The sequence below is a fragment of the Lingula anatina genome, chromosome 2 (genome assembly GCF_051362555.1).
Source record: "Lingula anatina isolate TDL-2025a chromosome 2, LinAna3.0, whole genome shotgun sequence".
In the NCBI taxonomy this organism is placed as follows: Eukaryota; Metazoa; Brachiopoda; class Lingulata; order Lingulida; family Lingulidae; genus Lingula; species Lingula anatina.
In genome coordinates this window covers 40,356,643-40,368,567 of record NC_141768.1, presented here as the reverse complement: position 1 = coordinate 40,368,567, position 11,925 = coordinate 40,356,643, and the positions used below count along the sequence as shown (strand labels likewise).

Here is an 11,925-nt window from a genome sequence, read left to right as displayed (position 1 = left end):
ATAACATGGACGAAAGAGTTTATTTAAAATTTCTTTCTAGACGGTGTAACTGGGTGTTACTGTTGGGTGGGTATACGGGGTATATAAGACGGGAGTTTTGTCGATTGTCCAAAATTAGCCTTAGCAAAACGTAGATTACAAGTAGTTTTCTGTGGACATATTTCAAAATATTTCGAAAGATAAACCCAACCAAAATGTAAGCTAGATTAGAAAGTTTGCACGATAGAGTTATCTTCGTGTACTGTTTACAAAGGTCTGTATTTAGAAATGCATAAGTAGAGCAACTGTATACTGATTGAATGAGGTGAACGTGAGTACCACGAAATGGAGTCCAGTTGCTGGTGGATCGTAATAGGTGTGTCGATTTTTGGTACGTATTTTACCTTATACGCTCTTGGGGCGAGTTTCATTTCGAATAACGATTTCTGTCCTGCAACTACGTTTGTGTGGAATAACATACCAAAACCCTCAAGCAGAATACCGCCAGTGCAAATATTTCTTCAAACGGAGATGTATTTTGGTCTCAATTACGACAAGTTTGACTGACATGGCACCGCAGTTTATACGTCTCAGATTTCATTTATTTTTTTCGTCACCCAAGGGCATATATATATATATATATATATATATATATATATATATATATATATATATATATATATATATATATATATTGAAAAAATTCGGGTGGGCAAGCGTAAATTGTATCAAGATTGTCAAAATTTTTGACATGACCAAAATCATTTCTGTCCTCCTAATATCATTAAGTTCATGAATGTCAATTGTGGTTTGTCTCTGAAGCAATAAGTGTATACATTGGCGACAATGCCTTTAGATTAAATAGATTAAAAAATGTTCTCTTCCTTTTCTAGCGGTGCTTTGCCCCTCTACTGGATCATCATGGTCGGGATGTCAAGGTCTCATTAAGCTGACGTCACCTAGTGGGACGATTACGTCACCACAGTACCCCAGTAATTATCCCGTCAATATTCACTGTACGTGGGAGATACGACCTAACCCCAAACAGGTGAGGTCGTGTCAGAACGCAAACACAGCAGGTCAAAACTGATAGTTCAATCACAAAGTAACAATTGGCCATAATTTCTGTGACAACGACCGATTGAGAAGTTGCAAATTTGTCTGTTAGCGGAGAACTTTTATAACCTATTATCATATATACTTTTACATATCATAACTCCTTTTTAAAAAGTTAAAAACATTATGTACCAAAACATATTGTTATAGTCAATACTAGGTGTTTTGTATCTTGCTGTTAGCATTACTAAACAACATTGGTCAAATTGTGTGTGAATTTGGTGACCTTTGATGGTGTCTTTTCAATTTTATAGACATTTCTTTACATCTGTAGAAGTCACAGTGAAACAGTCGATTTGAGGGGGTACCTCTTATAAATTTTACTAAATGGTATAAAATGTGTATATTTTCACCACTAATTTGTATTTTTTTTAACCATTAATCATGTTAGACACGGTATCCATAATAAAATGCACTATTTCTAACAGTTCACAGCTGTGAGGTGATCATTTGTAAATAAAAGTACATGGAAATGGGGGTGGGAAAACCTTTTTGACCAATGTTATATATATATATATATATATATATATATATATATATCCCATTTTCGACGTTCATTTTATAGTTATGTTTTAACATAAAAACTTCAGGCAAAGTAATGAATAAAGGTAAAATATTTAATTACTTTAATTACTTTCATGTCAATTTTCCCAGGCAATTATGGTGATATTTGAAGATCTGGACGTGGAGGGAGACGCCATGAACTGTCCGTACGACTTCATCAGGATGTCGGCAAACAAATGGAGTGGGGCTACATAATTTAAAAACATTAAAATGCTTCCCTCTCATTCATCCTTTCCTTTCTTTGAATTATGTATCATTGCAGAGAGAACGTAACAGTTCTTTTCGTCGTATTGTCTAAAATGATGCATTGTCCCTAGTTCATTATACCCATACGACACTTATATCGTGCCCTCTCTTATATAGCCATTGGTATTTATGCTGTTGTACATACAACATTGATTAAGCACTATTGAAGGGATTTCTTTAATTCTGCAATTTGCATTTTAAATTAATGCCTTGTTTATTCATTCATTTGGTAATTGATTTTTCTTTCTTTTTAATGAAATCTAAAGTTAAGTACTGTGGAAAGAACTTGCCAGCGGCTATTATAACAAATAGCTCGGTCGTTCTTCTCGAGTTTACTAGTGACAGTTCCAAGACTGGTCGTGGGTTCAAGATAACATACCGACCCTGGACTGGTAGGTTAAGAAACAATTCAGAAAGAGAGGAGATGACCTTTTTCACGTTGTTTAAATTTAACGCCATTATTCTTAGTTAGGCCTATATCTTGAGCTTTTAAAGTAAAAGATAGGGGAAGGGTTGCCTCAGTTTTCGGCCTTACATGCTCACGGTACCCTTACCACTGTTAAAAGGTACATTTACCATGAGCATGTAAAACTGAAAACCGAGCCAAGGAGAAGGACTGAAGTTTGTTAAATCGTGGGATTTAACAAGACCGATTATCTAGAACGCAGTGTGTTTGTTACTACCAGTTAAGACTCCGTTCACATGGAAAGTCTATTTTCTAAAAATCTATTTTCTATTCGTGGTATCTTGTAATCACGGTCCCTGTGCCCTGAATATCGTAATTACTGGCGGCGCGAGCCAGTTACTTCCAAAGCTGTAATTAATTCTCGGGATATTCAGGGCACAGGGACCGTGATTACAAGATACCGCGAATAGAAAATAGATTTTTAGAAAATAGACTTTCCATGTGAACGAATTTAACATCATACCTCTATATTATCTTTTTAAATATTCAACTCTGCACATTTTTTGTAAAACTCAATGTCATAGTAACCAAGGTTGTCATTATTGTAAGTAACATGATCAGAAATACATGTGCATGTATTTCGATTATTTTTAAACAGCATGTTATAATCAGTATACAGCTTATGTAGTTTTATTTCTACTAGGAACTATCTTGAACTCCTCCCCCGGGACACCCAAGCCAGCCAGTCCCCAGGGATGTACCGGAAACCCCGTGGAACTGCATGCTCCAAGTGGGGTAGTGTCATCACCGGGATTTGATGGGCAAAAATTATATCAATCAAACTTGGCTTGCTCGTGGGTGATTAAGCAGAAAACTGTACAGGTACGCAAGTGTTCACATACTGATTTAATAAATGCGCCTGTTTCACATACATTTGATAGAAAACGAAATGAAGTCATACCATAATGGAAAATTTAACAGTAAAAGTCTGCCTGTTTCCATTTCTGTTATTCAAGTCTTAGTGCGTTTTGAATAGTCTGCAGTGGAAACGATGACAAAATGTCGCTCTATGTTAAACTTTCATGCATTGATGTATGATATTTTCAAAACGATGTATGTATGCCCCTTCACTCATTATGTAAGTTTTATCTTGAGTTAATCCGTCGTATCCAAAAAATATTTTTTTATCGCGGACACATAACGTGTTTACCGCCGTCGACCGGAATGGTCATCCCCGTAGTGAATGAGGAAGCGTCGGATGCCAAGAAAACCACTGCATTGGCCACTTCGTGGGGTAGTCCCATACGTCCCAGAGCATGGGTATTTTTGCACTTTTCAAAAAACTGTCAAAAGATGAAATATCTATTAACCATAGTACATGGATATTAACAAGAAAAAAATGGTATATTACATGTAACAATAACATGGTGCAATGGTTTACATTCTTCCTATTCAAAAAACACTCCTAGACAATGCTTTAAATAATAACATTCGTGTGCGCCTACAAACGCGCGTGCGCACATACAAACACACATGCTCACCTGATCCAGAAGGTTTTTGTCGAGACCGGCACTGGTGTGCAAATTGGTAGATATAGTACTCGGACTGTAAAAACAAACAATAAAAAATAGACAATGTACGGACACATATTTATTAATGAAAAAAATGCCCCCATATCAAGGTAGATGGATGTATCTGTACGTCGTAATAGTGTCATAAATCGACAATTTGATCCAATGCTATTTCGTCTGTCTTCGCTTAGAGGGATAACAACTCTTCGTATGAGATTCATATTTCACAATAAATACATTGTAAACAACTCATAGAAAAATAATAAATTCCATTTTATCATCAAAACTGCACATAGCGTAATTAATCTGGAATCTTCATAGATGGCTGGTGTGTGTTACGATCCCCTTAGAGATTATTTAAAAATAACATGACTAAATTTATTTGAATGTCGGAACATTAACCATTGGTAAGTGTGGAAAAATCTTCCTTTACCTCAGGAAAATCCATTTTATGGCACTTTCCCCACCAAAATGAACAGTTGTTATCCCTTTAAAATACGAATATTGTAATATATATTCTTGTATGTTTGACCGTTGCTTACCTCACGCTGTTCACCCGTACACCTTTAGGCGCCAACTCTAGAATACATAATACGGATTAATGACATATACATGGTAGTTTTAACGAAGATAACTAATTTAAAGCAACGACCCGTTCACATTAATAGAAAATCTGGTGACGAAGTTGCACAAAATAAATAATATGCAGCAACTATCTGTTCACGTCTTTTCAACAGAAAAATCTGGCGACGAATATCCTACCTAAAGCCAGACAGCGAGTCATATGTGCTACAGCGGCCTTGGACATGCTATACGCCATCAAACCTGCAAACTAAATATTAAGATAACGCTTTCCAGTGCCCAGAAAGGTGTAGAATACTTTAAAATGGGTTTCAAATGATGCAAATATTGACTATTTTCGAAAATTCAATATTGACTTACAAGTCGTCTTTTAAAGGAAAATATTTTGCCATATTGCTATATGTATGTTAAATTATAATTCATCAATGGCAATATTTTGATAAAATAATCAAATTCGAATAGATAGGCTACTTTTGAAATGCTTAAAATATATGCAGAAATACACTACTTACAGCTTGGTTGGCATTTACGGTTGTAAAATTCACAATTCTGCCTGAAAATATATTGTGAAAATGAAATGTCAAAACATTTTATCACAGACTTTGTAGAACGAAAGTTGGTTCAAAAATGAGAGCAAACACAGTGCCTTACATTTACTCTTACCATGAAAAGATTGGCACTGTATATAAGAGGTACATCTTTAAACTGTAAAACGTATCTTATTCTTTTAGTTAAGGCGCTTTAAGGCCATATTGTAATATGTATAATCTCTACCATTTCATTTACCTTTTGATTTTATCAAATGTGGTATGGCCAGCTTGGTGAGCTGGAATACCGCTCTGGTGTTGATGTTAAACACGAGGTCGAATTCATCCATGGGCGTGTTCTGGTGCTCATTCCATCGTAAAATCCCTGCACAATTAACCTGAAATTATTTAGGTTACCTCTGCTACTATACTCTAACCTCAGGTATCACATTTCAGAACCAGTGGGAAAAAGATGCCAAGGTTCCTTAAGTCATTGATTGAGTTGCATGTTGCATGAAGGGAAATAATGCTGTACAAAGAACAAACATAATTAGGTGATTGTTTGTCTGTGAACTAAGTATTGTTTCTCTGTGACTGGTCGTATGTTGACGTTCTGTCCTGTGCATGTACATATAAGCCTACGTATTACTTGTGTCGATGGAGCAAGGTGACATTTTGTACTCACCAACACGTCTATATTGCCATATTTAGCAACTGTCTGGTCTACAAAACGTTCCAAGTCATTGCCATTTGTTACATCTCCATTTATTAGTATTATCTAGAGAGAGATGTAAATAGATGTAAATAGTACACAAGTATTAAAACTGCCACCAATATTTTTTTACTTGTTATTACCTCCAAAAAGAGGTAACGTTTTTGGTTCGGTTAGTTCGCCACTTTGCTAATACATTACCCAAATGTTATGGACGGACTTTGATACCATTTTCAGGATAGATCATGGCTAACTAGTGATTAGATTTTGGTGATGATCCATTAATTGGTTAACGGTTAATTATTAATTAATCATTTGTCTTGACGGAGGTCTGCGGTCTATGAGTGCTTTTGTATTATTTATTTATTTATTTATTTATTTATTTATTTTTATTTTTTGTGTGGTTTGAAGCGAAACTATCATATTGCGTCTAAATTCAGTGCCGGTTATTTCAAGCTTGCCTTCTCGGCTGCCAACCCTTCGGACTTGCAGATGTTTGCTGTGTGTTGTAGATTTTCGGCGTCCTTATCGAAAAGAGCCAGTTTCGAACCCAAGGTCGCGAACTTCACAGCTGTAGCGGAACCCAGGCCTGATGCCGCGCCTGCAGAGAAAAGTGATAATATCATTAGGATAAAATTACCTGAAGCACCCCATTTTCATTAAAAAAAAAACGTAATCCTTGAAAAGGGGCTAATGTAAATGTTACTGGGCAACTACAGATGTATCCTTGCTTACAGTAAGTGTTTCGGTCTTAAAACCAAAAACGTAGTTCAACTTCAATAATGATAGTAATTTACCTTATGACCGAAATCATCATGTTTAACAGACCTTGTATATAGTTTCTATTCAGATAGTCTAGACATAAAATGAACTTCACTGTTGTTTATGGGAGATAAATGGTTTCAATACCAACTAATAATATTCGAAACACGTCATAAATATCTTCCAAATCTAATTTTGTGTTTTCAACCTACAAAAAAGTTTTCTGAAATAATATAACGAAATGGAAATTGTTTTTTTTTTCTTTTCTTTTTATCCAAAAAGGCCTTAGCAAATGTTATCCAAAATACCAATATGAACGGGACAAATGATTATTCATAATCATTTTTTAAAATTACATTTATTTGTTTACTCATTCACTTTTTTATTTATATTTGTATTACTGGCAATTGTTAAGTGAATGTGACCATCAGCTAATCTAGTAAACTCCTTTTAAACTAATGTATTAGTACTTACACAATTAACTCTGGGTAGAATGACTAAAATTATTGGTTATTGCAGATGTAGTGGCAAACTCATAGGCTTTCTGTGATATTAAAACAGGTCAGTTCATTTGAATAAAAAAAGTTTCTGTACTAGAAAAATGTGACATATTTTATTACCTGTAATCATGACAACCTGATCTTTCAGTGACGCTTCCATTTTACTCGCTTAAAAATAACGTTTACTCTATTACTGTGATGTCTGTGGCTCTTTCCGTGACTGCGCTCCAACGCTTATTCACTAATAGTGTCGTTGTAGAAAACGTGCGTTATTATGTAGAGATTATGAAGAAGAGGCCAGAATCCATCACACTTTGGTGGCGTATCCTCAGAACGAGGCTGGGATTACCACCGTTACTTTGACACCCTGCGTCCTAAAATGAGTTCAAAAGAATCACGATAATTAAATACGCGTCTTTTCGTTGTGATTAGATAAGGCCGTGGTACACCGTCCCTTAAATGCGTCATAAATCGAGAAAAAAAGTTCCCGTAACAGATCGTTGATTATATGGCGTCAGTGTTATAACTTCATTTTTAGAGTCTGCTAAAGGCTGGACCCAAAGATAAAAATGGCAAAAAAGTATTTTGGCAAAACTTACCAACAAGTAAAAAAAATGAAAACTGCATACCGCGTTAACTCTTAACTGGCGATATCAGCTGCGTGTCGCGTAGCTTTGCCTTAAGTTTGTAAACCACCTCCACAGGCAAGTTTACTTATAAAAATACATCCCTTTCTTACATGCTGTAGAGTTATTTGAACACCTTAGAGCCCAAAAATATACATAGAAAGATAATAGGTTTATAATATAGATATATGACATAATTAACAAAATTAGAGGATGGCGACATGTCGTCAATAAGTATAACTCCTCCAGTAAATGCACTGTTGATTGAGGTTGGTAGTGGTACATGTAGTTTGGCGTGTGTTTTTTCAATGTAATCCATATAAATAAAAATAATGTATATACTTACTTTGCGCAGTAAGAAAAATTTTTTGTTAAAGATTATATGATGATAATCTATATGATATCATGATCACTGTAATCAGTTATCCCAGCAGCGAATTATAATCACGGTTATTTACAACAGTAAATAACAGTCGCCATCTGATGATAACAGTTAAAACAAAACAGCTCCTGATTAAATGCACATATATATGTAAACTGAAGGAGGCATCAATGCACAGTATGCTGGCCTTTTCTTGATTAAATATGAATGACGAACTTAGGCATTGTCAGATCATTTGTCTTTATCATTTATTCCAAATAGGTGCTAACCTTAACGTTCCTGTACATGGACATTGAGAGCGAGAATACGACTGGATGCAAACATGATCGTCTTCAGGTTTTTAATGGAACCACAGAGAGGGACCCATTGTTGGTGGGCTATGCTTTTTATGCTGTGTTATCTAGCAGGAAAAATAAATATTTATCTATCTAGGGCGATGGCTCTTTAAAGTCTTGTCAATAAAGCTTTGGCAAAAACCATAACATATTGCCGAAATTGATATTTTGACATTTTGTAAAAATGTCGCAACAAATGAAAAACGTTTTACCAGTTTACTTACGATGCAACCAATTCTTAAAGTAAATGAAGAAGATATGTATTTCACAGGAGTATAAGGATAAATCAAAATCGCACAAATCGTAATCATTTGTTGTAGGGTACCTTTTGTGGAAATACACTGCCTACGCCTCTGACAGTGCAGAATAGTGGGGTCCTTCTTCGGTTTGAAACGGACAACTTTGTAAATGGCATTGGATTTAAACTTGCATACAAATTTAACCCACAAGGTTTGTATTTAAACAATCAAAATATACTTTTTTCTTCATTAATTTAGCCACATGAGGATATCATTCAATAATATTCAAGATATAAAAATGTATGAAAAAAATGGTATAAGCTTGTGTAAAACTGGCCTACATCGCAATCGATTTGCTTGACGGGTAAGTTGTTTGACCCGTTTTATCATTATTATATTTCATATAAAGCATATTTAATACCCCCAAAATGGTACAGGTGGTTTATCTTATGCAGTTTTAATGATATCCTCCAGAAGACGACGCCTGCGGGGTGCCCGCCATCAGGCCCTCCTTGGCGAGCAGACGAATCGTCGGCGGTCGGGTAGCTGTCCCGCACAGTTGGCCATGGCAGGTGATGTTCCGGCTGGAACGCTACGGACACTACTGCGGGGGTGCACTGATTGACCCTCACTGGGTGCTCACTGCTGCACATTGCTTCTACGAGTACGTCATACCTTTCTCCGGACACTGTGGGAAAATTCTCAACCTCCATAACTACCCCCCCAAGCTTTGCCCATCCAAAAGAAGGAATAATTTGGGGATAAGAGACTAATTATCAATCTCGGACAAAAAGGTGTTTGCGATGGCGAAAGTCAATTCGAGTGGTCTATTTGACTTTTTCCCATTATTTGTAAGCGAAATAAGTTTTTGTAAGCTAAATAACTTTTTTCTTGCATGAATGCAGTAGTTTTGGGGAAAAGGTAATTGTCGTTCACACTACGAATAATTCAGCCTTACCTCTTCCATTTCCACACCCAGAAAACTAATACCACATGATCAAGAGCCCTTCAATTATGACATTAGATTTTATAGCAATTTGTAAAACTAATACAGATGCCCATGAATTAAAGTAAATATGTCTGACAATTTATTTTCAGCTTCCCTCAAGTTTGGAGGTGGCAAGTCATTGTTGGAAAACATTTAAAGAATTCATACGAAAACGTTCAACAGACGCTCCTTATCCAAAAAATCATCCCTCATCCAGATTACGACTACGACGCCAACTTCAACGATATTGCTCTAGTTCAACTGGGGTCACCAGCTGTTCTAAAAGCAGAGGTGACACCCGTGTGTCTCCCACGGACGTATGTCTCACCTGGAACCATCTGCTACATCACAGGGTTTGGAGATACTAAAGGTGTGTCTTGTCGTGTAAAGAGATCGTGTCCCTGCCCACGTGTTTGCATAATTAGACCCGTTTTTGGGCCAAAGTATGATGTTGATTATGTAGAAGTTAGTTCCATAACTATTCTGGTAAATTCTCAGATGGCCAAAAATAGCCCCTTTTTAACATATTCTGTTTGATAATGAAAAGTAAGCCTATGTTATACCCACGGAGTATAAGTGTAAGGCTACAACAAAACGTTGAAAACAAACAGCACGTGAGTCAATGTTATTTTGACACAAATTTGCTATCTAGATTAAGTGTATTTTTTTTTCTTTTTAATATGAAATAATAAACTGGTTTTAAGGGGGCATTAAAGGAATAAAACACATAACAGACTTTTCGTTACTTTCGAAAAATATTCTGGAAAACGAAGAATAAGAAATAAAAGAAATGAAGATTGTAATGACTCCTAGAAAATATACACCGTTGGAACAACGTGGCTGCTGTAACTGTCGGTATAAAGACGTGCTCACAAAGTTATTCCTACGCGCTGCACTGACTTGGTTTTTCCAATGGGTCAAGTTCATAACTTAAACTTGACGTTCTAGAACTCTGGGCCCAGTTTTATAAAGGACGTTTAGCACTAACCAGTGGATAAGCCTAACCAGTGGATACATTCTCCTAACACCCATTAACTAAAAGATGGTTGAATTGTGTTTCATATACAGTCTTCTGACGGAAAACAGCCAATTAGTTAACTGGCCAGTGTTTAACTGGATTAAATAATTATTTAAAGGCCAGTTTACTAACAGACTGTTTAGGTCTGGTTAGAGTTAAACACTGGTTAGTGCTAAATGTCCTTTATAAAACTGGGCCCTGGATGTTACCTTGGTCAAAAAAGCCACTATATATAATAGGTGTACATGGAGTACATTTAACATCTAAAGCGTCCTAAAATCCGATCTGGCCCAGTGAGAAAAAACATTGTGAAATGCATGTGTGGGGAATCTTTTACATTTCAATTTAATGTTAATACCCCTAACCTCACTGATCAAAGATTTGCCTTGCAGGCACCGGAGGGGAAGACTCTCTGAAGCAAGCTGCAGTGCCGATAGTACCACCCGAAGTATGTAACGGCACAAATATATACGATGGCGCGGTGCAGGACACTGCTTTCTGTGCGGGTTTTGTGGCGGGTGGGGCAGATGCTTGCCAGGTAAGAAAAGTCTAATTTTTGTTACTTTGGACAAAAGTCATCCAAGCTGTTCACTGAGTTTATGTGTATTATAAAGTTACAACTTTTTCGGGTCTAGGGCGTATGTCTATGTCTCGTTACTTTGGTTTTTCATTTTTCTTATACTACAATTCACAAAAGCAAAACCTAGTTCTAAAGGGGCACTTGTCATGGGACTGTTTTTACACACAATGCCTGGCTCCTTATAGTGATTCACTTCTAATATTTTATTTCCATTCAGGGTGATAGTGGTGGACCTTTAGTTTGTACAGGAGATTCCGGTCTAAAATTCTTCCTCTATGGCATAACATCTTGGGGTGCTACGTGCGGCGGTGTGAACCAACCTGGTGTCTACACCAATGTATTTGATTACATTGACTGGGTAAAAAACACCATCAAGTTAAGTACAGCACTTCAGAGTCAAGCCAGTCCTCTAGTGGGATAACCGCAGATGTTCTAAAGCGTCAAAAAGTCGAGGCTATCGTATATATGTACACATATACATGCATAGGTATTATGCACTAATTATATCTAATTGCAAATGCACTCGGTGGTATGAAGACGTTAAAATTGTTTCAGGTTATATATACCCTGTTAACCAAAAATCAGATTAAAATCTACTTCATGTTAAAGTAAATATTTTGATATTATCATATACTAATGTGTAAGGGCATTATTTGTGTTCAGAAAAAGCATGCCATTTTGCTGATGGCATCACATCGCCGGTTTAGGGGGTGAACGTTTTTTCTCTGTATAGAGCTATTTTGTGTATCCGACCACGACGATTAAATAAGACACTTAACATTTCATTTCCTT

The 11,925-nt window shown here is 36.3% G+C and overlaps 2 protein-coding genes across 2 annotated transcripts; one reads left to right on the top strand and one right to left on the bottom strand.

The window, feature by feature from the left end:
- The first annotated feature begins 124 nt into the window (after nucleotides 1-124).
- Nucleotides 125-11,918, top strand: LOC106178747 (ovochymase-1). Its single transcript, XM_013562051.3, has 11 exons — nucleotides 125-370; nucleotides 873-1,027; nucleotides 1,750-1,840; nucleotides 2,172-2,297; nucleotides 3,015-3,193; nucleotides 8,235-8,345; nucleotides 8,629-8,758; nucleotides 9,022-9,211; nucleotides 9,646-9,905; nucleotides 10,946-11,091; nucleotides 11,351-11,918. The coding sequence occupies exons 1-11, from the start codon at nucleotides 325-327 to the stop codon at nucleotides 11,552-11,554; spliced, it is 1,638 nt and encodes a 545-aa protein (XP_013417505.3). The 5' UTR covers nucleotides 125-324; the 3' UTR covers nucleotides 11,555-11,918.
- On the bottom strand, nucleotides 3,199-7,211 carry LOC147763695 (uncharacterized). The gene is made up of 9 exons (XM_087007004.1): nucleotides 7,086-7,211; nucleotides 6,156-6,304; nucleotides 5,677-5,769; nucleotides 5,251-5,389; nucleotides 4,977-5,017; nucleotides 4,645-4,714; nucleotides 4,425-4,461; nucleotides 3,853-3,916; nucleotides 3,199-3,654 (listed from the first exon to the last, which is right to left on the bottom strand). Exons 1-9 carry the CDS (start codon nucleotides 7,123-7,125, stop codon nucleotides 3,496-3,498), a joined length of 792 nt encoding a protein of 263 aa, XP_086863130.1. The 5' UTR covers nucleotides 7,126-7,211; the 3' UTR covers nucleotides 3,199-3,495.
- Nucleotides 11,919-11,925: the final 7 nt, after the last annotated feature.